This window comes from Salmo trutta, chromosome 8, assembly GCF_901001165.1.
Source record: "Salmo trutta chromosome 8, fSalTru1.1, whole genome shotgun sequence".
Lineage (NCBI taxonomy): Eukaryota > Metazoa > Chordata > Actinopteri > Salmoniformes > Salmonidae > Salmo > Salmo trutta.
In genome coordinates, this window is record NC_042964.1 from 42,094,428 (window position 1) to 42,117,739 (window position 23,312).

The 23,312-nt window shown below is 45.1% G+C and overlaps 1 protein-coding gene across 18 annotated transcripts in view; it reads right to left on the reverse strand.

Annotated features, from left to right (window-relative positions):
- The window catches only part of LOC115198986 (liprin-alpha-2), a 193,938-nt gene that overhangs the window by 124,558 nt on the left and 46,068 nt on the right, over positions 1 to 23,312 (reverse strand). Inside the window, exon 1 of one of the 18 annotated variants that reach the window (XR_003879334.1) lies at positions 538 to 1,070. The exons of 15 other annotated variants lie outside the window; for them this stretch is intronic. Coding sequence is in view for 1 of the 3 variants with exons in the window: in XM_029761468.1 (XP_029617328.1) it covers positions 538 to 618 (81 nt within the window). In the remaining 2 variants the exon portion in view is untranslated. Of the gene's footprint in view, positions 1 to 537; positions 1,071 to 23,312 lie in introns of those variants that run through there. 2 more of the 18 variants (XR_003879333.1, XM_029761468.1) reach the window with 2 other exon arrangements.

A 23,312-nucleotide genomic window follows, 5' to 3' on the forward strand; every position in this document is an offset into this window, starting at 1 on the left:
CCAGAGGAATTCTAACTGCGGTCGCCTGATCGCGCACACGTGCCTGCGGGTGACGCCTTTTCACCTCTTATTCAACACTTTACAAAACCCCATAAAGCTCACCCAGTATACTACTCCACCACATGGACTTCATAAATGCATAAGATCCATCCAAATGGAAGTGTAAAAACGATTTAAAGCAACTTACAATAAAACGTATTATGGGTAGTATAACGTTGTGCAAACCGTGCCCATGCGCATATAGGGTTGGTTCCTAATTACTCACCGAATTTGTAACAAATAATATGCCAATTCCTTTTAAACCATGTGATATGCTAATTTGACAATCATAACAATTCCTTTAGCACTATAAAAGACAAGCAGCGCTCCAAAAGCGCCCAAGCAATCAAGGTAGCCTAAACACATAAAATAAACACATCATGTTCGTTTCGAGAAAAACGTAAATATCGACAATCAAACCTCATATTGAACCAACGCCCATCACATGGTCGCATTCACTGGTATGTCAACATTCGGAGGAATGGTAAAGGTACTTGCCTGGAATGTGTAATATCTTGTCCCGTTCGGCGGGTGCACCTTCGGGGAGTTGGTCCCGGTGCTCATATCTGAGAAAATCATATTTCCTTCGAAGCAATTCCAAAAGTGGTCAAAGATTTTAAAAACCGATGTAGCCTATTCAGAATATCAAAACATGTGCTTGCACAAATGTGGGTGCTGCAAAAGATAACTTTAAACCTGTCCCGACCGAGGTCTCGTGGTGCCAGCACTCTCGGCACCGCACACCCACACCTGAGAGGGTCCACGCAAGGCGACGCGCAACGAAAGCAATCTTCACAACCGATCACAGGCGCAGTGGACGCTGCTCTCTACAAAGCAGGATGCGTTATCGATTGGCCGGCTGAGAAAAAGTCGGTGTAATATAAGGGGGTCCATGATTGCCTTGCGCTCGTCGCACAGCACAATTCTGACAGTGCCTCGGACCAGTCCATCTGTTTGCCACGATAATCACCTCCCTCCTATCCGCCACGGCCTCCACGAGTAATTATTCTGAGCATCAGCAGGAGGTTAACCAATACTATATTGCCTCCAAAAAACACGCAGAGTGCGTTTACAGGGGAGGGAACCTCTCTCTCTCTCTCTCTCTCTCTCTCTCTCTCTCTCTCTCTCTCTCTCTCTGAGGGATGATTTCATTCCTAAGGTATTCGTTTTCTCTCCAGAAAAGAGAGGAGCATCAGTGTCCATGATGTGTGGGATATTGATGTGCCAGATAGTGTGTGTACTCAGTCATTTCAGTTATTACCAGCTCTCTATGTGTACTAAATGTGTACAGTGTTTAGGCTACAGTTTATTACAGATGTATTACATATACTGTACAGTAGGATACAGCTTCCATATCCCATACCAAAAAAAAGACGTGAAATATACAAAATTGTCCAAATAATATATGACCATACAAATGTATGTATTCCAAATACATTTACAAATGCGATAACATCTGCAAATCTGTGTACACAACGAATAAACTTTGATTTGATTATACTTTAGGCAACGCCCTCATTCATTGTAAGGCGTGAGTGTGCGGATCTTGGCAGGCAGGAGCTGTGTGCAGTAATGACTTCACTGGGGACCAGCTAGCAGCACCTCCAGCACAGAGCACAGCACCTTTCAGCCCTGGCCTGAGTCAGGCAGATCTCCCTAAGAGAGATCCTTACAGAATGAGAAATGGGAGGGGAAAACGAGAGAGGGGACTAAAGGTCCAACCGAGCAGTCACGCATAGAAACGGCTTTCCTCCACATCTTCTTTTCATTAGAGGATCTGTAATCAAAGGTTATAAAACCGCAGCTATGTAGTTTTACACTTGGTCTGCCTTGAACCAATTCCAAAGCCTCAATCAGACCACTTGCTCAAAATCCATTTCCAGAAAACTTCAATATCTTCCATCCTCCATATTGATTTTTCCCCTGCTCCCTGAGTTCTCTATAAAAAGAGAACCGTTTCATTCATTTAAGATGAATGCAGCATTGACCAAGAGAAGCTTTTATCTACCATTTTATAAAGTGGAGGACATTTAGTTCCATAGACTTCCTGTGAGGGGGATGGCCTGGTGTGGCCTCATCCAATTTCCTCCCATCGACTGGCTCCTCTCTCTGGAAGAGTACAAACTGCCATTGTTGAATTATGTAATCCAATTCTATGGCCAAGGTACCAATAGTCTATTAACTGGACTTTATTGAATAAAACATTTAAGACTTATTTATTTATTGTTTAAAGGAATTCTACGGGATTTTGGCAATGAGGCCCTTTATCTGCTTCCCCAGAGTCAGATGAACTAGTGGATACCATTTGTACTTCTCTGTGTCCTGTATGAAGGAAGTTAGCGGTAGCTCGCAAGCTAATGCTAATTAGCGTTAGCACAATGACTGGAAATCTATGGTAATCTGCTCGAATATAAAACCACCTCATTGCCAAAATCCCGAAGTATCCCTTTAAGCCCAATGCGGACATCCTATTAGAATGTCTTGGTAGGCTTATTAAAAGTGAATATTTATGCGTAACGCATTGAAACAATTTACTCTTAAAAGAACACGTCAAATTCCAATGTACTTGTTGACTAACTCAGCTAATGTGTTTGGCTCTTAATTGACTGGCCTGGATAAATAACGGTAAAAAACATAGCAGACTCTGGGTGACCTTGATTCAGTTGAGCATAGAACCATGCTAGTGGGATATGGCGTCGAGGGTATCAAAGCATACGCTCTTTATATTACAGGTTTTTCTTTAGTGCTACTAGCGCTACGTCAGATCCTATGAACTACAGTTCAACAGTGTTAGGCCAATATTTTATATGCTTCTGACCACATCACTAGAAGCACTCCAAACCATTCCGCAAATCATTCATCGTTTGCTACACGGGGCCCAGATATATACTTTTGGTCTTGACCTTAATTGCATAATAACCCTCTTCAAAATGAGATTCTGTATCAGTCGGCGGCTCAGACTGCGCGAATAATAATAGGATTCTGGTAATTACGGGAGTGTGTGGTAAGGCTCTGGTCCTCAGAGCCGTGAAATGCCTGTGGAAATGAGCCTTAATCGAGAGACTATCGCGTCTTAACGACCGTCTGATTCCCCAGGGCCTCTGCTCTAATAAGAACCGATGACATCGTGCTGAAGCTGCTGCAGCCATTGAGTTAAAGTCATGGAAATGGAAATGGGCAAAAGACAACGGTTTTAAACGTTATCTAATTCTCCTCTCTCTCTCCACGTCCTCTACCCCCTACGCAGGGAGATGCCAAGGCAGAGCTGGGCACAGACAAGGCAGATGGGCCTAGTATCCAGAGCTCTGATTGGATAATGAGCCAGTGCCTGAGCATTTGCACACAGGGGTATAGCTCCCAGGGGCAATAGGGGAGGAGAGAGTCTGTCTGGGCTGTGTCCTCAAGCATGCTCTCACCACCACATAAACACAACCAGCCAGATGTGTGTGTGTGTCTGTCTGTCTGTCTGTCTGTCTGTCTGTCTGTCTGTCTGTCTGTCTGTCTGTCTGTCTGTCTGTCTGTCTGTCTGTCTGTCTGTCTGTCTGTCTCTCCTCAGTCACTGTTGTCATGCTTTAATTCTGTCCATATGTAATGTACGTAACATCTAGGAAGCGATCTGTCTCTGTCATTATCAACAGTTGTTTTGGGGCTTCTTTCCGGTGCTTGCTAATTTCCATCCATATAGTCTTGAACGACATCAGTCCTTTCTACAAGGCAAAAGCATCAGGAAGACAGACATATAAAGATGACACCCAAGGAAACTTTAAACATTAAAATGACTAGAATCCAGAATTTCTTTATGGGAACAAACTACAGAAATGGATCCATTTGACTATGTGCTCAGTTTCAGGGGGAATTACACTCTTACCCTGGGATAAAGACCAGTTAGTGGGACTTGAACTGCTTTGTCAGTTTGAGTCACACCTGTCTGCAAAAAAGGGGTTTTGATGGACAATTGGCTCAGCTGGTCTAGTTTCCTAGTGTGGCCGTGATAGTAGCACTGTGCTCTGCTGTTAGTGTACTGTACAGTGCTATGCTGTACTGGGCTGAACTGGGCTGTGCTGTGCAAGAGTGAGGACATGCAGAAGGATCATGGGAGCCTGGGGTTACTAAGCCTGGCCGATCAGCTGTCATGCTCACAGACCTGTCTGCAGTGGCCAATGACATCATCATACAGATGTGCAGTGGGCCTGGCTTATGCCCCTGCGAGCTGATTGGCTGTTGAGACAGAGCGCTGTGCTCTCAATCCCCTGTGTGTTTTGCTGGCCTGCTCAGAACAGCATTGTTTAAGTCCTCATGGGAACACTGCAAATCTGGCACACGATCACAGACACACACATTTCATTATATTTGATTGCCTTAGAACAGTTTTACTGTAAATCAAAATAGGAGATAACTACAGTACAGGCTATTGTCATGTAGTAAACAGTATTACTTTTGTAAATACTGCAAATATGCAGTAATAAAAGTGGTGTTGATTAAAAGTCAATACATACTGAAGACCCTTCATCTATTCAGCTCCATTAAAGCAGAGCATGCCCAGAGAACAGCCCTGCTCGTTAAGACGAACACCTGAGTGTGTGTGTAGAGTACACACACAAACACAAACCCTGCTCGTTAAGACGAACACCTGAGTGTGTGTGCAGAGTACACACACACACACACACACACACACACACACACACACACACACACACACACACACACACACACACACAAACCCTGCTCGTTAAGACGAACACCTGAGTGTGTGTGCAGAGTACACAGCGTGCCACACACACACACACCTCTGTTGGAATCCCTAACAACACATACACACACACAAGGCTGTTTCATCAATCAAAGAGCTCAAACCAATCAATTTTGCGTTGACAGCCCTAATCTTGGAGGCCAGCTGACAAGATAGTAGCATTGTTAGTGTGTGTATCAGACTAGAGGAGGGAGCTGTGTTTTCTAACCACGGAGCACAGCTAATATGTCATTAAGCAGGAATGCGCGGCGTTGCTTTGAGAAGGCCTTGTTAGAGACACATAAGAATACCTCATTAAAATCTAAGAAGGTAGAACGCATGATACACATTATGGTTAATGAGCTCCTATTGCCATAGAGATAACAGAGGAGGAAATACAGAGGAAAATAGAATGTGGTCTCTTTCAGGTCTAATACTACAGAATACCTTAGAACACCTCCACTATGTTCTGTAATGAATTATCTACTAAAATACACTTACAGATTCTTACCTGTCGCGTGGTTAGTGTAGCATTCACAGTGAGGACTAGGCAATTCACATTGATATTTTCAGAATCTAAAAACGGAATTAACATGAACAGATAGTTCCATTATTAATGAGGCTTTGGACACCATTGATAAGACAACCATTATCTTTCAGATCGCATTATCAAGCCACTGTTCCAGGGTTTGATAACCGACACAAGCTGTCGACCAACAATATTGATATTTTGAGACGGAGATTGGTGTCTGATTATTCCTGTTATAATCAATCAATCAAATGTATTTATGAAGCCCTTTTTACATTAGCCGATGTCACAAAGTGCTGTACAGAAACCCAGCCTAAAACCCCAGACAGCAAGCAGTGCACCCAGGTCATCTCAACGAAGCTCATGCTGTCCAAATGGATGACGTGACACACCTGAGCAGAGGCCCCAGGGATACAATCACTATGGAAACCATGACACTCGGCATGCAGAGAACACCGATATACGCAAAAACACATGAGAATGTGGTCAACACACAATATATACGCATGAAAGAGTGAGAGACGTGTGGCAGGTGTGTGCGGGTTTGTGTTTTGAGATGGTGTGTGTGTGTGTGTGTCTCCGCCTGTGTGTTCGTGCATCTGTGCGTGACTGTGTGTGAGCATGCAAACATGTTGTCGAAATCATATTTTGCTGCAAGCTTCTTTGACCAAACAGCCACTTATACTTATGCAAATGTGTTGACAATGAGGCACAGTAGAGGAAAGAGAGGCTACAACACAAAGCAGTCATATAACTACTGGGGTACACTCCACTGAACTTCCAAGGCTATCCATCCAATATGGAACACTACCGTTAAGCGATGGGGGGGGGAACAAAATTGAAATAAGTGAAGACTTTGAAATATAAGTTTGAATATTAAAAACACAATTTCAGATTGTGAATGTGGCACTTCAGCAGCACTCTGGTTTAACCATGGCATATGGAGCTGCTGAACGGCAACAGAGTACCCCAATTATGTGGTTACATAAACACTCCTACACCCTCTCCCCAGGGGGATTATTGAAATGACAGAAAACTATTCTGTGCAAAAACCACAAACAATTCTGTAAGTCTGTTGGAGTTCATCTGCCCTCTCATGCGACGGAAAAATACACGTTTGAAACCCAAACTGTCGGAGAGGATGATGTTGTTGGAAGATGATATCTGCTGAGCTATAAGCAGCATTACTTCCAGCCAAATCACGCTAATCATCAGAATCTTATGTGAGACAAGCAATTCACCTTCAAAAGCATGTTTATCGGCTGTATGACTGCAATGGCTTGTCGGTTTCCGACTGTTTCGTCTCCTCCAGTTTGGTAAGTCATCCTCATATGCAGAGGCAGGAAGCTACTGCACCTTGCTACAGGCTAGCTATCAAATCATAATGATCTCCTGTTACATCAAATACATCGGAGGCACTCTTTACAACGTCTCCTCACGACATAAATAAACATGTAGTGAATCAGTATTACAACAACAAGAGAGACTTGGTCTATACGACTACATATTCATTAGGTTTGCTGCGGAGGCATCTTTCCACGGATTGCAACATCTTGAGGAAAACCTCGTCAACCATGTACATTAAACCAATGTGATTCAGGACAACGTGCCAAGTTTTCCCCTTTGCATTATTCAATGGTCGTACGTATGTGACCACTCATTCATTCCAAAGCCACCACCAGTGAGTCAAATTAAATCTCCTTGATCCTCCAACCTATCAGCAACCGCCAACATACAGTATGTCATGCATATACCAGAACTTGGCACAGTATGGAATCAAATGGCATGATTGGATGATCCCGCAATACAGAGCAGGAGGTAAACCTCCAATGGTCAGTAGTTCATGGGGACGGGTCGGCTGCATGCTTGATCTGCAGCACATGATAGATCTCTCTGGGGAGAGAGACATGTTAGCATTAGCATTTCTACTGTCACCGTGCATAGAGACACACGGGAAAGAGACAGAGACATGCTAGCATTAGCATTCATACTGTGACCATACCCAGCACACAGTGCCAAACATAGGCAGCCTTAACAAGCTGACTGGAGACCGAGCCAGGCTTCAAGACGTCAGGCTGGGCTGTCGCACAGTACCAACAACAGCTCTCCAAAGGCCGGGCCTGTCAGTTAAGCTAGTACTAAGTCTGCACAGAGCCATCCACAGAGTGTCGAGGAGAAGATAGACAGATTACAGAGAAGGAACAGATCAAAATATGCCATGAACAAGCTCCCTCGGTGCTTCACTGTGAGGAAAGCCTAGTTCCGTTATATTTCATGATGGAGCAGGAGTTGCAGTGCAAATTGACTTGATAATACATAATAATGTTATATCTAGCAGAACCCCCTCCTACCGCTAGCTCCTCTTGTCTGTGTAATGTGTAACTTCCTGTGTAATGTGAAGCAGCCTTCATATTGGCCTGTCGGTGTTGAAAGGACCCCTCCAGGCAACTGTCACACCGCCACCCTCTCAAATCAGACTTGTCTAATTGGGCCGTTCCCCGCTCTAACGCTTCACGCCAAATCCTCTACTGGCTGTGCTGGGATGCTCAACAACAAGTCACTTTCATGTTAGACTGTTTTTCTGCCAAATTAGCCCGCAAGATACCTTTCACAGCCATTATTGTACCGTATGCTTCCTCTGTCTCCAAAAACCCTCCCAGCGTTTTTGTAAAGTTCCACTGCCGCAAAAAAAAAATCCCAAATGCACCAAGACAGACACCCAAACAAGACACCCATGAGTTACTTGACAGTCGGCAAAAACTAAAATGTCTGTGTTTGTCTTATCTGAGTGGTAGATTTTTAAGTCATGGCTATTGGCTAGGGCAGACTTTTTCCTGACCATGTGACCTGAACAGGAAAATATCTGGGCCTTAACTATAGTTTGCATCTAACTACGGCCCACCATTTTACCTGGACATAGTCGAAGTTCAGGAAACAGGGTCCTAGTCAAAGCACTCCCCCCCAATGAACCTTCTTCAACCAGATCTAAACCAGACCTAGAACTGCAATGGCATATTGATGGTGTCAGCACAGGTACAGGGGCAAGAAAAAGTATGTGAACCCTTTGGAATTACCTGGATTTCTGCATAAATTGGTCATAAAATTTGATCTGATCTTCATCTAAGTCACAACAATAGACAAACACAGTCTGCTTAAACTAACACAAACAATTATACTTTTTCATGTCTTTATTGAACACACCGTATTAACATTCACACTGCAGGGTGGGAAAAGTATGTGAACCCTTGGATTTAATAACTGGTTGACCCTCCTTTGGCAGCAATAACCTCAACCAAATGTTTTCTGTATTTGCGGATCAGACCTGCAGAACGGTCAGGTGGAATTTTGAACCATTCCTCTTTACACAACTGTTTCAGTTCAGCAATAGTCTTGGGATGTCTGGTGTGAACTGCTCTCTTGAGGTCATGCCACAGCATCTCAAATCGGGTTGAGGTCCGGACTCTGGCTGAGCCACTCCAGAAGGCATATTTTCTTCTGTTGAAGCCATTTTGTTGTTGATTGACTTCTGTGTTTTGGGTCGTTGTCCTGTTGCATCACCCAACTTCTGTTGAGCTTCATTTGGCGGACAGATAGCTTTACATTCTCCTGCAAAATGTCTTGATAAACTTGGGAATTCATTTTTCTGTCGATGATAGCAAGCTGTCCAGGCCCCGAGGCAGCAAAGCAATCATGATGCTCCCTCCACAATACTTTACAGTTGGGATGAGGTTGATGTTTGTGTGCTGTGCCTTTTTTTCTCCAAACATAGTGTAGTGTGTTCCTTCCAAACAACTCAACTTTAGTTTAATCTGTCCACAGAATATTTTGCCAGTAGCGCTGTGGAACATCCAGGTGGTCTTTTGCGAACTTCAGACGTGCAGCAATATTTTTTGGGGACATCAATGGATTCTTCCGTGGTGACCTCCCATGAACACCATTCTTGTTTCATGTTTTACGTATCGTAGACTTGTCAACAGAGATGTTAGCATGTCCCAGAGATTTCCGTAAGTCTTTAGCTGACACTCTAGAATTCTTCTTAACCTCATTGAGCATAATCGTAGGTCTTCTGAGATCTCTTTTGTTCGAGGCATGGTTCACATCAGGCAATGCTTCTTGTGAATAGCACACTCAAATTTTGTGCATTTTTATAGGGCAGGGCAGCTCTAACCAACATCTCCAATCTGGTCTCATTGATTGGACTCCAGAATAGCTGACCCGTGACTCCAATTAGCTTTTAGAGAAGTCATAACCTAGGGGTTCACATACTCTTTCCAACCTACACTGTGAATGTTTAAATGATGTATTCAATATAGACAAGAAAAATACAATCATTTGTGTCTTATTAGTTTAAGCACACTATGTTTGCCTATTGTTGTGACTTAGATGAAGGTCAGATCAAATTTGATGACAAATGTCTGAAGAAATCCAGGTAATTCCGAAGGGTTCACATACTTTTTCTTGCCACTGTACGTACGTGGCCAGCCCTAACAGACAGCCGGGGCCTGTCACTCACTCCTCCTGCTGCACAGGTGTGACATCACCAGAGCCCTGGTGGCTGGGTGGGACCTCATTGTACTGATGGGATGTGACACGGGGAGCAAGTGGCACGCAGGGGCTCCCACGCACCTTTTCAAGGGTAAAGCCACCGCTGTGACAGAGGATGTGACAGGCATTTAAATAGAACCCGCAGCTCCACAGGTGCCTCGGTCTCCTGCTACAAAGACGACTGTAGTCTACTCACATCAATACAGCTCAATGAAACAGAGGAGGACAACCACTTCTTTGACAATAGATTGAGAAGTGGTTTTGAAAATGTACCTCTTTTCTTTTCTTGTTCACATCAATACAGATCTCTCTCTCTCGCTCTCTCAACCCTGGTGAGCTGAGAGCGGGGAGTCTCCCGGGGGGACAGATTAGAACTGATGTCAAAGGGCCAGGGAAGCAGGGCACGGCTACAGAACACACGGAGGAAGGATAAACCCACTCTGCCTCCCTCCCTGTCTTTATCTCTCCATCTCACTCCCTCACTCTCACCGGCAGACATGTTTCATGTGCGAGTCCTTTGAGGTTCAGCTCCTGATGCCGACAGGAAAAACAGCAGCACAGTTGTTTTCAGGGTTTACTGTGTCTTATGTGGTGGTTTTGATGAATCCATTAATTCAGCATTTGGCTTGTGTGTGTTGCTTTTTGGGTCAAAGGTGAACGCAATCAAAAGGATCCCGTTCTCATTTAAACTGGACTATTTCAAAGCAGGTTGTGCAAGAAAAGTGTTCCTAGTTGGCGCTGAGCAAGAGGCCTAAGGGGATATTTTCAAGAACATACACTTAGTTGTTAATATGCAGTACTATGAACGAAGGCATTGCTCATGGGGAAATTCCCAAATACCTCTTGCTTTGGAACAACAAAGATACGACTGATTCTGCTTGGAAGCTCATTTGAAAGGCAGACATATAGACATAGTGTTATGTTTACATACAGACATATAGACTATGTTATGTTTACATACTGTGGCTAAGTTAAAAGGTTCCACTGGAACACCCCAGAGAGAGCTGAGGGTTGAGGAGACAGGAGATGGAGGAGATGGGTTTTACAGATCTTTTACTGAGACATGCAGTGGTGGGGGTTTCCCTCTGGGTAACTGAGCCCTCAACCCCAATACCTGATCCCTGACAGACAAGAGAAGCACAGGGAAAAACCTCCTGATGTCTCCCATCTCTCATCTCCTCTCTCTCTGACCCAGACACCTACGCTACAGACTGGGGGAAGTGGGGAAACACACACACACACACGTATCTGTATGTTACCGTCGAAACACATCAGGACTAGTGGATGTCATGCAACTGGGGAAAATCACAACCTTTGCAGCCTTGTGATGAAAATGAATGCAATGCACCACATCCCCACAAACACACTTATTGGGAGTGGGAGGAAGTTCCTCTGCTACGCTAGACAATAGGTTATATTGTGGCCTAACCCAACCATCCACAAACACGCCCGGTGTGCTTTAATAACGGTTTGACATTCAGCACTTGTAACACGCGGGCGTTTGTTGTTGAACATAACGCTGACTGAGTTTCTCACCAGAAAATATTTACGCCGAGAGTTCAGCCAACAAGCGGAGGTTACGGGAGAAGTGAGAAACAGGAACTAATCAAAACCATCTGAGGAGAAAAGCCGGGAAAATTCCAGGTGGGAGTTTCAATCATATAACATTGCATTTCAAACACAAGAAGCGGGCCTCTCCAGTCATCATTTTGTTCCCCCAGTCAGCAGTTTCATCATAAGGAGCTGATTTAGGCATATAGGATGTCAATCAAGGTAGTCAGCACGGTCAATCATGTGTATGTGTGAATGGGGCCAGCCTGCGGTTAAGTACAGTACTGTGAACATCAACTTCACACAAGGGGTAGTGAGATGTACAGGAGTATTAGCACCTAAGAGGGGGAGTCTGCCCGTAAAATAAGGGTTCAAACCAATGTAAGTACTAGAGGTTACAGGAGAATGCTATGACCTATGATGTGTGTGCCCTCGCCATGCATCTACGTGGGTTTAGATTAGCGACACACAGAATGTATACAGCAACCACTGTACGTCCTGAAAAATCAACAGTCAACGCTCATGCCGAATGTGCACATTGTTCCAGCGTATGAAACGGAAACCTGAATAAGTCCAGATGTGGGTTTTAAGGCCCAGTGCTGCAGACTCCCACTGGGTCGTGTGAAAGCAAAAAGGACAAGCAGCTGTTTTACAGTGCTGATGATTAGAAGTGTAAGGGGTGCGTACTGGCGGCAGAGAAGTCAGGCGCAGGAGAGCAAAAACTGTGTAGCAGTTTAATAATAAAAACCACCGGAAACAGAACAAACAATCCATGGGTACAAAACCCGTCGCACACCAGATAAACGTACACATGCACTTACAATAAACAATTCCGGACAAGGACATGGGGGGAACAGAGGGTTAAATTCACAACATGTAATGATGGAATTGAAACCAGGTGTGTGGGAAGACAAGACAAAACAAATGGAAAATGAAAAGTGGATCGATGATGGCTAGAAGACCGGCGACGCCGACCGCCGAACGCCGACCGCCGAACGCCGAACGCCGACCGCCGAACGCCGCCCGAACAAGGAGAGGAACCGACTTCGGCGGAAGTCGTGACAAGAAGACAGGTCCATTGGTCATGTAAAGCTAACGACTGAGTCATACAGCACCACAGTTTTCTATTTATACAGCTCCTCAGTTTCAACGCCTACATTCTGTCAGTGCCGTTGGACTGTTCTGAAGGTCAGGCTGTTTTGAGGCATCTCTCACCAAAGAATGCATCACCTGGTAGCCACATATAATAAATTATGAAAGCGGAATGCTTGCAGTGAAACTTGAATAATATATTTGGTTGATTATTCAATCAAAAAAAAAGCAAAGGTAAGACATAGCGAGGCAGTAGGCCTATATCTCTTCAAGTTACAAACTGTCTGGCGTATGGCTATATTCTCTGGGGGTTTGTACAGTCGATTTTGGGAGGTTCTCTCTGTTTAGCCCTTAAACCACAGCCACTAAGATCCCCCTAACAACCATTAGCTCTCTGAGGATTTGACTTACTTAAGGGGCCTCTGCCTGAGCTAACGGACTAAAGGGAGTCATTTTAGTGGGCAGATGAGCAGCTATTTCCCCCTGCCTGTCCCTGTCAGGGTGGTGAGCAGCGTGAGGAGGAGGAGGAGTAACGGGGGTTTGATAGACGGGCGCAGGGCAGATTTAATACCAACTACAGGTAAAGGGGGACGAACCTTGAGGGTTCCATTGAATACAATAGAACAATAAAGGTTGACGTCGGCGTATTCGTTTGTGGGATACCATTCATTACAAAACTGTCTGCCTTGAACATGGCGCCAATAACCACAATAACACACACTCTCTCGTATAATTACTCATGCCCTCTGATGCTCCTTCATTCCCAGTGGGACACATTACAAAAGGATGTTTGGGAGGATTTGTACAGGGCTAAGCAGAATTGCCATCATTATACTGATGTTGATAAACAAGGATGGAGTAATCACATTCGACGTAACTTTAATTAAGATTGTCTCTTCGGTTACGACTCTTTAGTTACGGGTTCGGCCCAATGGGGCGTTATTCTTCTAGGTCTTCTAGGGAAACAGAAACCAGGTGGAAATCTGGGCTTAACCTTGAGCAGCAGAAACGAAGTAGGAAATTGACGTGATCAATCTTCCCTGGCGCACTAACACGTCTTTTCATCCCGGGTGTTAAGCGTCTGTGGGCGTCTCTTCTTCTCCTCTGATTGTTTTTACTTTATTTGCAAGTTCAAGCTCATCAGTCTTCTGGCCGGCTGCATGGGGGAGGAGGAACAATCTCATCACTTTCTAATTACAGCCCCCAGCACCGAGACAAATGCTGCAGCTCCCGGATACAACAGCCTGCTTTTGGGACACAAATATAATTTCTGCCGCTTCTTCCTCTCGCTACACCCCAGAAAGTCATTAAGAAATCAAATAAAGGGCAGAGGAAAGCCGGTTAGAGCGCTGCGTTGGTGGGGCGGATGGGGGCCCTAAAACGGAGCACAGCTGACACGTTGGGTGCTCCTGATATTTGGATGAGAGATAGCACAGTGAATAACCACATAACTATACCATTACACAACAAAAAGTGAACTAATTATTCCATAACTTGAAGGAAAACCTGTCGCTGTTTTTATGATGAATGCCTGAGTAGCAAATGTCTTTGTTTTGGAAAAAGTTTATATGAACAAATCAGGGCTAAGAGCCAGCCATTGATCCAAGAAAACAGTACAAAGTATTGAACATCTAAGTTAGTCAACAAGCAACAAACAGTTTTATCAACAGCCAAAAAACATGTCTTCACTTCCCAGTCTCCATCCCTAAAAAGTCATTTAAAGATTGGAGTAGCAGGCAGGCAGGCAGCCTAATTCCCTGAAGGACAAGTCATCACGTCTGAACTGATGGGAATGAAACACGTCCCCACTCGGTTTCACAGACAGAACAAACCGTGTCCCCATCCCCATCCATTCTCCCCCATGTGGACTCACAGCACTACATCTCCTGAGCTGTCAGGGGAGGCTGGGGGCCAATGGACAACCCACTTGATCACACTCATTAATTGGCCACCTGACAGACAGAAAAACACACACAGACAGAAACACACACACACGCATGCATGCGTGGGCACATGCTCAAACACACATGCAGCCACAAACGCACACACACACCCACGTATGCACACTTTAACATACACACACACACACACACACACACACACACACACACACACACACACACAGAGATGATGACGACCTGCTTAGGCTATGACACATCATTTCCCAATGTCTTGAAAGGAGGTGGACTAAATAGCTACATCACAGCCATTTCATTGCCCCATTATGCCCAATGGAATCAAACCCAACTGAACAAGCGGTGACATCCATCACTACTGCATGGACCTACAATTAGTCACCCTGGGCAAGGTAGACATATTTCCATGTAGCCTACAGTGTAACCATACAACACCATGGTGGGCCCATGGTGAAACAGAGACTGCAATTACTGTGGTCAGTAAATACTGTGTTGAGTTCCTCTATGGAGATGAATGGAACAGGGAAATCATGCTTTGACACTGGATGGTCCGTTAGCCTGATAAAGAGCATTATGGAGTCTGAAGCACTGCACAGACAGTAATGGCCGTTGATTTATTGCCCTGACTTGCCCTCCGCAGTGAAAGCCAATTCATATTCTACTGACAGAGCTAACCTGGAGGTATCAAGAGGAATGGCTGGGGGAAATGATCATGGCTTCCAGTGGTGGATGGATTGTCTCTCGAGATCAATGGATTCCCAATGAATCAAGGTGAAGCTGCTGCTAGTTAAAAGAGATATAAGGCTTTAAACCGCCATAGCATGGCAGTGTGATATCATGACTGTGGTGTTAACAGTGGGAAGCAGGGAGCTGATTACATTAGCTTGCATAATGTAGGCTGAAATCTCAGTCACTGGCTGCATGTATTTCTTAGTGAACTCCACCCTCTTCTGGACATTTGTGTTCATCACATCACTCACTGGCATAGCATCTCCCATATACACCCATGATCTCAATGTTCTAGCTACCAGGTAAGAATGTGCTTCTGCTTCATCCTTACATCAAATATCCATTTCTCTAGTTCAATTGATTCACTTTTCAGATAAGGACAGACAAGCTAAATATTTTTAATACAGCAGAAAAGGATACCTGTAATTTAATACAGCAGAAAAGGATACCTATAATTTAGAACAGCAGAAAAGGAAACCTACAATTTAATACAGCAGAAAAGGATACCTACAATTTAATACAGCAGAAAAGGAAACCTACAATTTAATACAGCAGAAAAGGATACCTACAATTTAATACAGCAGAAAAGGAAACCTACAATTTAATACAGCAGAAAAGGATACCTACAATTTAATACAGCAGAAAAGGAAACCTACAATTTAATACAGGAGAAAAGGATACCTACAATTTAATACAGCAGAAAAGGATACCTACAATTTAATACAGCAGAAAAGGAAACCTACAATTTAATACAGGAGAAAAGGATACCTACAATTTAATACAGCAGAAAAGGATACCTACAATTTAATACAGCAGAAAAGGATACCTACAATTTAATACAGCAGAAAAGGAAACCTACAATTTAATACAGCAGAAAAGGATACCTACAATTTAATACAGCAGAAAAGGATACCTACAATTTAATACAGGAGAAAAGGATACCTACAATTTAATACAGCAGAAAAGGAAACCTACAATTTAATACAGTAGAAAAGGATACCTACAATTTAATACAGCAGAAAAGGATACCTACAATTTAATACAGTAGAAAAGGATACCTACAATTTAATACAGCAGAAAAGGATACCTACAATTTAATACAGCAGAAAAGGAAACCTACAATTTAATACAGGAGAAAAGGATACCTACAATTGTATTGTGCCCAATTAACTGGAGTACCTTTTAAAACAAATGTTAACATATATCCTTTAAAAAACGAATTAGTCATGAAGTAATTTGCTCATTGAGACTAGATTTATTACCTGCCAATAATATTATATATTCTAGAAATCACATCCATGTGTATTACTCAATTCATACAATAGATGGCAGAATCACCTAACAATGAAAACCCTCAACGATCACTATGAACTCTTGTAGGAGACTGCAGCGAGAGACATCTCCAGGAAGAGAAGAGTTACCCAGACTCCCTCGGGGCTTAGCCTTTCTATTCCAAGGCTTTATTGTTCAAAGTACAGACAGACCCTCCATCCATACAGCCTCTATGCACATTTTGGCACCTCAAGTGGCTCTGTTTCCAATACAAGCCCATTCTCAACAGGCACAAGAAGGAATAGCAAAATCACAACCTTACCACAAGATAAACTGTATCAACCTGTAGGTAGAGGGGAATGGAGGAGGCACTACAACCTGTAGGTAGAGGGGAATGGAGGAGGCACTACAACCTGTAGGTAGAGGGGAATGGAGGAGGCACTACAACCTGTAGGTAGAGGGGAATGGAGGAGGCACTACAACCTGTAGGTAGAGGGGAATGGAGGAGGCACTACAACCTGTAGGTAGAGGGGAATGGAGGAGGCACTACAACCTGTAGGTAGAGGGGAATGGAGGAGGCACGATAACCTGTAGGTAGAGGGGAATGGAGGAGGCACTACAACCTGTAGGTAGAGGGGAATGGAGGAGGCATGTACTCCTGTCTCAGCCTCCAGTAATTATGCTGCAATAGTTTATTTGTCGGGGGCTAGAGTCAGTCTGTTATATCTGGAGTATTTCTCCTGTCCTATCTGGTGTCCTGTGTGAATTTAAGAATGCTCCCTCTATTTCTCTTTCTCTTCTCTCAGAGGACCTGAGCCCTGGGACCATGCCTCAGGACTACCTGGCTGATGACTCCTTGCTGTCCCCAGTCCACCTGGTCGTGCTGCTGCTCCAGTTTCAACTGTTCTGCCTGTGGGTATGGAACCCTGACCTGTTCACCGGACGTGCTACCTTGTCCCAGACCTGTTGTTTTCGACTCTCTCTACCACACCTGCTGTCTCAAACTCTGAATGCTCGGCTATGAAAAGCCAACTGACATTTACTCCTGAGGTGCTGACCTGTTGCACCCTCTACAACCACTGTGATTATTATTATTTGACCCTGCTGGTCATCTATGAACGTTTGAACATCTTGGCCATGTTCTGTTATAATCTCCATCCGGCCCAGCCAGAAGAGGACTGGCCACCCCTCAGAGCCTGGTTCCTCTCTAGGTTTCTCCCTAGGTTCCTGCCTTTCTAGGGAGTTTTTCCTAGCGACCGTGCTTCTACATCTGCATTGCTTGCTGTTTGGGGTTTTAGGCTGGGTTTCTGTATAGCACTTTGTGACATCGGCTGATGTAAAAAAGGGCTTTATAAATACATTTGATTGATTGACTACAACCTGTAGGTAGAGGGGAATGGAGGAGGCACTACAACCTGTAGGTAGAGGGGAATGGAGGAGGCACTACAACCTGTAGGTAGAGGGGAATGGAGGAGGCACTACAACCTGTAGGTAGAGGGGAATGGAGGAGGCACTACAACCTGTAGGTAGAGGGGAATGGAGGAGGCACTACAACCTGTAGGTAGAGGGGAATGGAGGAGGCACTACAACCTGTAGGTAGAGGGGAATGGAGGAGGCACTACAACCTGTAGGTAGAGGGGAATGGAGGAGGCACGACAACCTGTAGGTAGAGGGGAATGGAAGAGGCACTACAACCTGTAGGTAGAGGGGAATGGAGGAGGCACTACAACCTGTAGGTAGAGGGGAATGGAGGAGGCACGACAACCTGTAGGTAGAGGGGAATGGAGGAGGCACTACAACCTGTAGGTAGAGGGGAATGGAGGAGGCACTACAACCTGTAGGTAGAGGGGAATGGAGGAGGCACTACAACCTGTAGGTAGAGGGGAATGGAGGAGGCACTACAACCTGTAGGTAGAGGGGAATGGAGGAGGCACTACAACCTGTAGGTAGAGGGGAATGGAGGAGGCACTACAACCTGTAGGTAGAAGGGAATGGAGGAGGCACTACAACCTGTAGGTAGAGGGGAATGGAGGAGGCACTGCAACCTGTAGGTAGAGGGGAATGGAGGAGGCACTACAACCTGTAGGTAGAGGGGAATGGAGGAGGCACTACAACCTGTAGGTAGAGGGGAATGGAGGCTCCTGCTCCATGCAGGGCTGTGGATCTTGGGTTGTATGACCTAGCAAGTGTGCGTACGTCAGTGGGGGGGTACCATCTCTTAGAGGGGAGGAGAGAATGAAAATCTCTCTCTCTCTAGCCTCTCTCTCTCTCTCGCCTCCATCTCTGTGTGTATGTGAACTCTGAGAGGGACAGTAGTGTCTGAGGGGAGAGACAGCTGCCAATCAGCAGGCTACAGCCACCCCTTTGTAAGAGAGACTGACTGTACACCACCATTTTGGCCAGAAATTATGACTTATTGACATCCACTGAATACAAATCAAACGCCGCATGATTCCCTGCTATCAGCATCATCTGCTGCAGTGATTAAGTACCATAACACTTAGTCTCCCTCTGGACAAATGATGGACAAACATTGGCCCTGCTCCCACCCCTGGCATCTGCTCAAACAGAAATACGGTGGTCTCCGCTTTCGCCTGCGTGGAAATGAGGCAGCAAATGACCTTTAGCAATGTGACATTTCACAGCCCCGCACTACGACATGGGAACGCTACTGAGGGGACAAGAGTGTGTGTGGAGTGTGTCGATTGTGTGTGTGTGTGTATGCCAGTGTGTGTCCAGTGTGTACTTCTAGTCTGAGTAGGACACAGATGCCCTGGTATTAGCAGCCATCCAGAGCCTCTCTCTACCTCTCTCTCTCTCTCTCTGCCTTTATGTCTCTCTCAAGACTCTCTTGGCTCTCTCTCTCTGTAGGCTCCCTCTCTCTGCTCTCCCTCTCTCCAGGCTCTTTTTCTCTCTCTCTCTCTAGGCTCTTTTTTTCTCTCTCTCTCTCTCTCTCTCTCTCTCTCTCTCTCTCTCTCTCTCTCTCTCTCTCTCTCTCTCTCTCTCTCTCTCTCTCTCTCTCTCTCTCTCTCTCTCTCTCTCTCTCTCTCTCTCTCTCTCTCTCTCTCTCTCTCTCTCTCTCTCTCTCTCTCTCTCTCTCTCTCCTCTCTCTAGGCTCTTTTTCTCTCTCTCTCTCTCTCTAGGCAAAAGCGGAGACCACCGTATTTCTGTTTCCGATGTCAGGGGTGGGAGCAGGGTCAATGTTTGTCCAGACTCTCTCTCTACCTCGCTCTGTAGCCCCTCGCTCTAGCCTCTCATTCTACCACTCTCTATACGTCTCCCTCTCTCTCTCTCTCTCTCTCTCTCTCTCTCTCTCTCTAGGCTCTTTTTCTCTCTCTCTCTCTCTCTAGGCAAAAGCGGAGACCACCGTATTTCTGTTTCCGATGTCAGGGGTGGGAGCAGGGTCAATGTTTGTCCAGACTCTCTCTCTACCTCGCTCTGTAGCCCCTCGCTCTAGCCTCTCATTCTACCACTCTCTATACGTCTCCCTCTCTCTCTCTCTCTCTCTCTCTCTCTCTCTCTACCTCTCTCTCTAGACTCGATCTCTACCTCGCTCTGTAGCCCCTCGCTCTACTTCTTGCTGCCACTCTCTCTAGCATCTGTCTCTTTTTAGCCTCTCTCTCTCTACCTCTCTCTGTAGCCACTCTCTACCTCTCTCTAGCCTCTCTCTCTCTACCTCTCTATCTCTAGCCTCTCCCTCTCTCTCTAGCTTCTCTCTCTCTCTACCTCTCTCTCTAGCCTCTCTCTCTCTCTCTCTCTCTCTACCTCTCTCCTCTCTCTCTACCTCTCTCTCTACCTCTCTCTCTACCTCTCTCTCTACCTCTCTCTCTACCTCTCTCTCTCTACCTCTCTCTCTCTCTACCTCTCTCTGTAACCTCTCACTCTAGCCTCTCGTTCTACCTCTCTCTACGTCTCCCTCTAGCCTCTTTAGCCTCTCTCTCTCTAGCCTCTCTATCTCTAACCTATCTCTACCTCTAACCTATCTCTACCTCTAACCTATCTCTACCTCTCTCACTGAGCTATGGCAGTAATGAGATGGAGTACTCGCTACACTCAGTTTCCCAAATTGAAGTGTCTCCACGGGGCTCCTGTTGGCCAGGCTTCAGAGACAGAGCGCCACGGAGCCGCTTGAGCTGTAAGGCCCATAAACCACTGGGGCTGACCGACCACAGCTCAGACAGGGAGACAAAGATGGAGTAAGTGAGGTAGCCACTTCTGAGAGAGTCATTCACTCTGCATGTACGCAGGTACTCACATCTCTTTGAACAAGTAGTACAAGGAACAATAGATTGTGTGTTCTGTGTGTTGTGGATTACAATAAGTACATGTTCTGTTTGGTGTCTGTCTATACCAGACATATCTCTTTGGTCACATACAGTAGGCCAAAGCATAGCCGTTATCTGAATGTACAATATGATTTACTGCTGTATCGTTGTCTCCCATTATTCATCAACAGAGAAAGAGTTGTTAACCTGCTGACGTAGAGAGAGATGACCAGTCCATTTGGAGAGGAAGACGGCAAACGAAGGAAATAAGAAGAGAGACAAAAAAAATATTAGAACTTGTACTTTACAAACTTTACAAAAAACATGAGGAACGTCCCATACAGCTTCTACACACACAACAACATGAGGAACATCCCATACAGCTTCTACACACACAAAAACATGAGGAACGTCCCATACAGCTTCTACACACACAACAACAACATGAGGAACGTCCCATACAGCTTCTACACACACAACAACATGAGGAACATCCCATACAGCTTCTACACACACAAAAACATGAGGAACGTCCCATACAGCTACTACACACACAACAACAACATGAGGAACGTCCCATTCAGCTTCTACACACACAACAACATGAGGAACGTCCCATACAGCTTCTACACACACAACAACAACATGAGGAACGTCCCATACAGCTTCTACACACAAAACAACAACATGAGGAACGTCCCATACAGCTTCTACACACACAACAACATGAGGAACGTCCCATACAGCTTCTACACACACAACAACAACATGAGGAACGTCCCATACAGCTTCTACACACACAACAACAACATGAGGAACGTCCCATACAGCTTCTACACACACAACAACATGAGGAACGTCCCATACAGCTTCTACACACACAACAACATGAGGAACGTCCCATACAGCTTCTACACAAACAACAACATGAGGAACGTCCCATACAGCTTCTACACAAACAACTACATGAGGAACGTCCCATACAGCTTCTACACACACAACAACATGAGGAACGTCCCATACAGCTTCTACACACACAACAACATGAGGAACGTCCCATACAGCTTCTACACACACAACAACATGAGGAACGTCCCATACAGCTTCTACACACACAACAACATGAGGAACGTCCCATACAGCTTCTACACACACAACAACATGAGGAACGTCCCATACAGCTTCTACACACACAACAACATGAGGAACGTCCCATACAGCTTCTACACGCACAATAACATGAGGAACGTCCCATACAGCTTCTACACACACAACAACATGAGGAACGTCCCATACAGCTTCTATACACACACAACAACATGAGGAATGTCCCATACAGCTTCTACACAAACAACAACATGAGGAACGTCCCATACAGCTTCTACACAAACAACAACATGAGGAACGTCCCATTCAGCTTCTACACACACAACAACATGAGGAACGTCCCATATAGCTTCTACACACACAACAACATGAGGAACGTCCCATACAGCTTCTACACACACAACAACATGAGGAACGTCCCATACAGCTTCTACACAAACAACAACATGAGGAACGTCCCATACAGCTTCTACACAAACAACAACAACATGAGGAACGTCCCATACAGCTTCTACACACACAACAACATGAGGAACGTCCCATACAGCTTCTACACACACAACAACATGAGGAACGTCCCATACAGCTTCTACACACACAACAACATGAGGAACGTCCCATACAGCTTCTACACACACAACAACATGAGGAACGTCCCATACAGCTTCTACACACACAACAACATGAGGAACGTCCCATACAGCTTCTACACACACAACAACATGAGGAACGTCCCATACAGCTTCTACACACACAATAACATGAGGAACGTCCCATACAGCTTCTACACACACAACAACATGAGGAACGTCCCATACAGCTTCTACACACACACAACAACATGAGGAATGTCCCATACAGCTTCTACACAAACAACAACATGAGGAACGTCCCATACAGCTTCTACACAAACAACAACATGAGGAACGTCCCATTCAGCTTCTACACACACAACAACATGAGGAACGTCCCATATAGCTTCTACACACACAACAACATGAGGAACGTCCCATACAGCTTCTACACACACAACAACATGAGGAACGTCCCATACAGCTTCTACACACACAACAACATGAGGAACGTCCCATACAGCTTCTACACACACAACAACATGAGGAACGTCCCATACAGCTTCTACACACACAACAACATGAGGAACGTCCCATACAGCTTCTACACACACAACAACATGAGGAACGTCCCATACAGCTTCTACACACACAACAACATGAGGAACGTCCCATACAGCTTCTACACACACAACAACAACGAGGAACGTCCCATACAGCTTCTACACACACAACAACATGAGGAACGTCCCATACAGCTTCTACACGCACAAAAACATGAGGAACGTCCCATACAGCTTCTACACGCACAACAACATGAGGAACGTCCCATACAGCTTCTACACGCACAAAAACATGAGGAACGTCCCATACAGCTTCTACACGCATAACAACATGAGGAACGTGCCATACAGCTTCTACACACACAACAACATGAGGAACGTCCCATACAGCTTCTACACACAA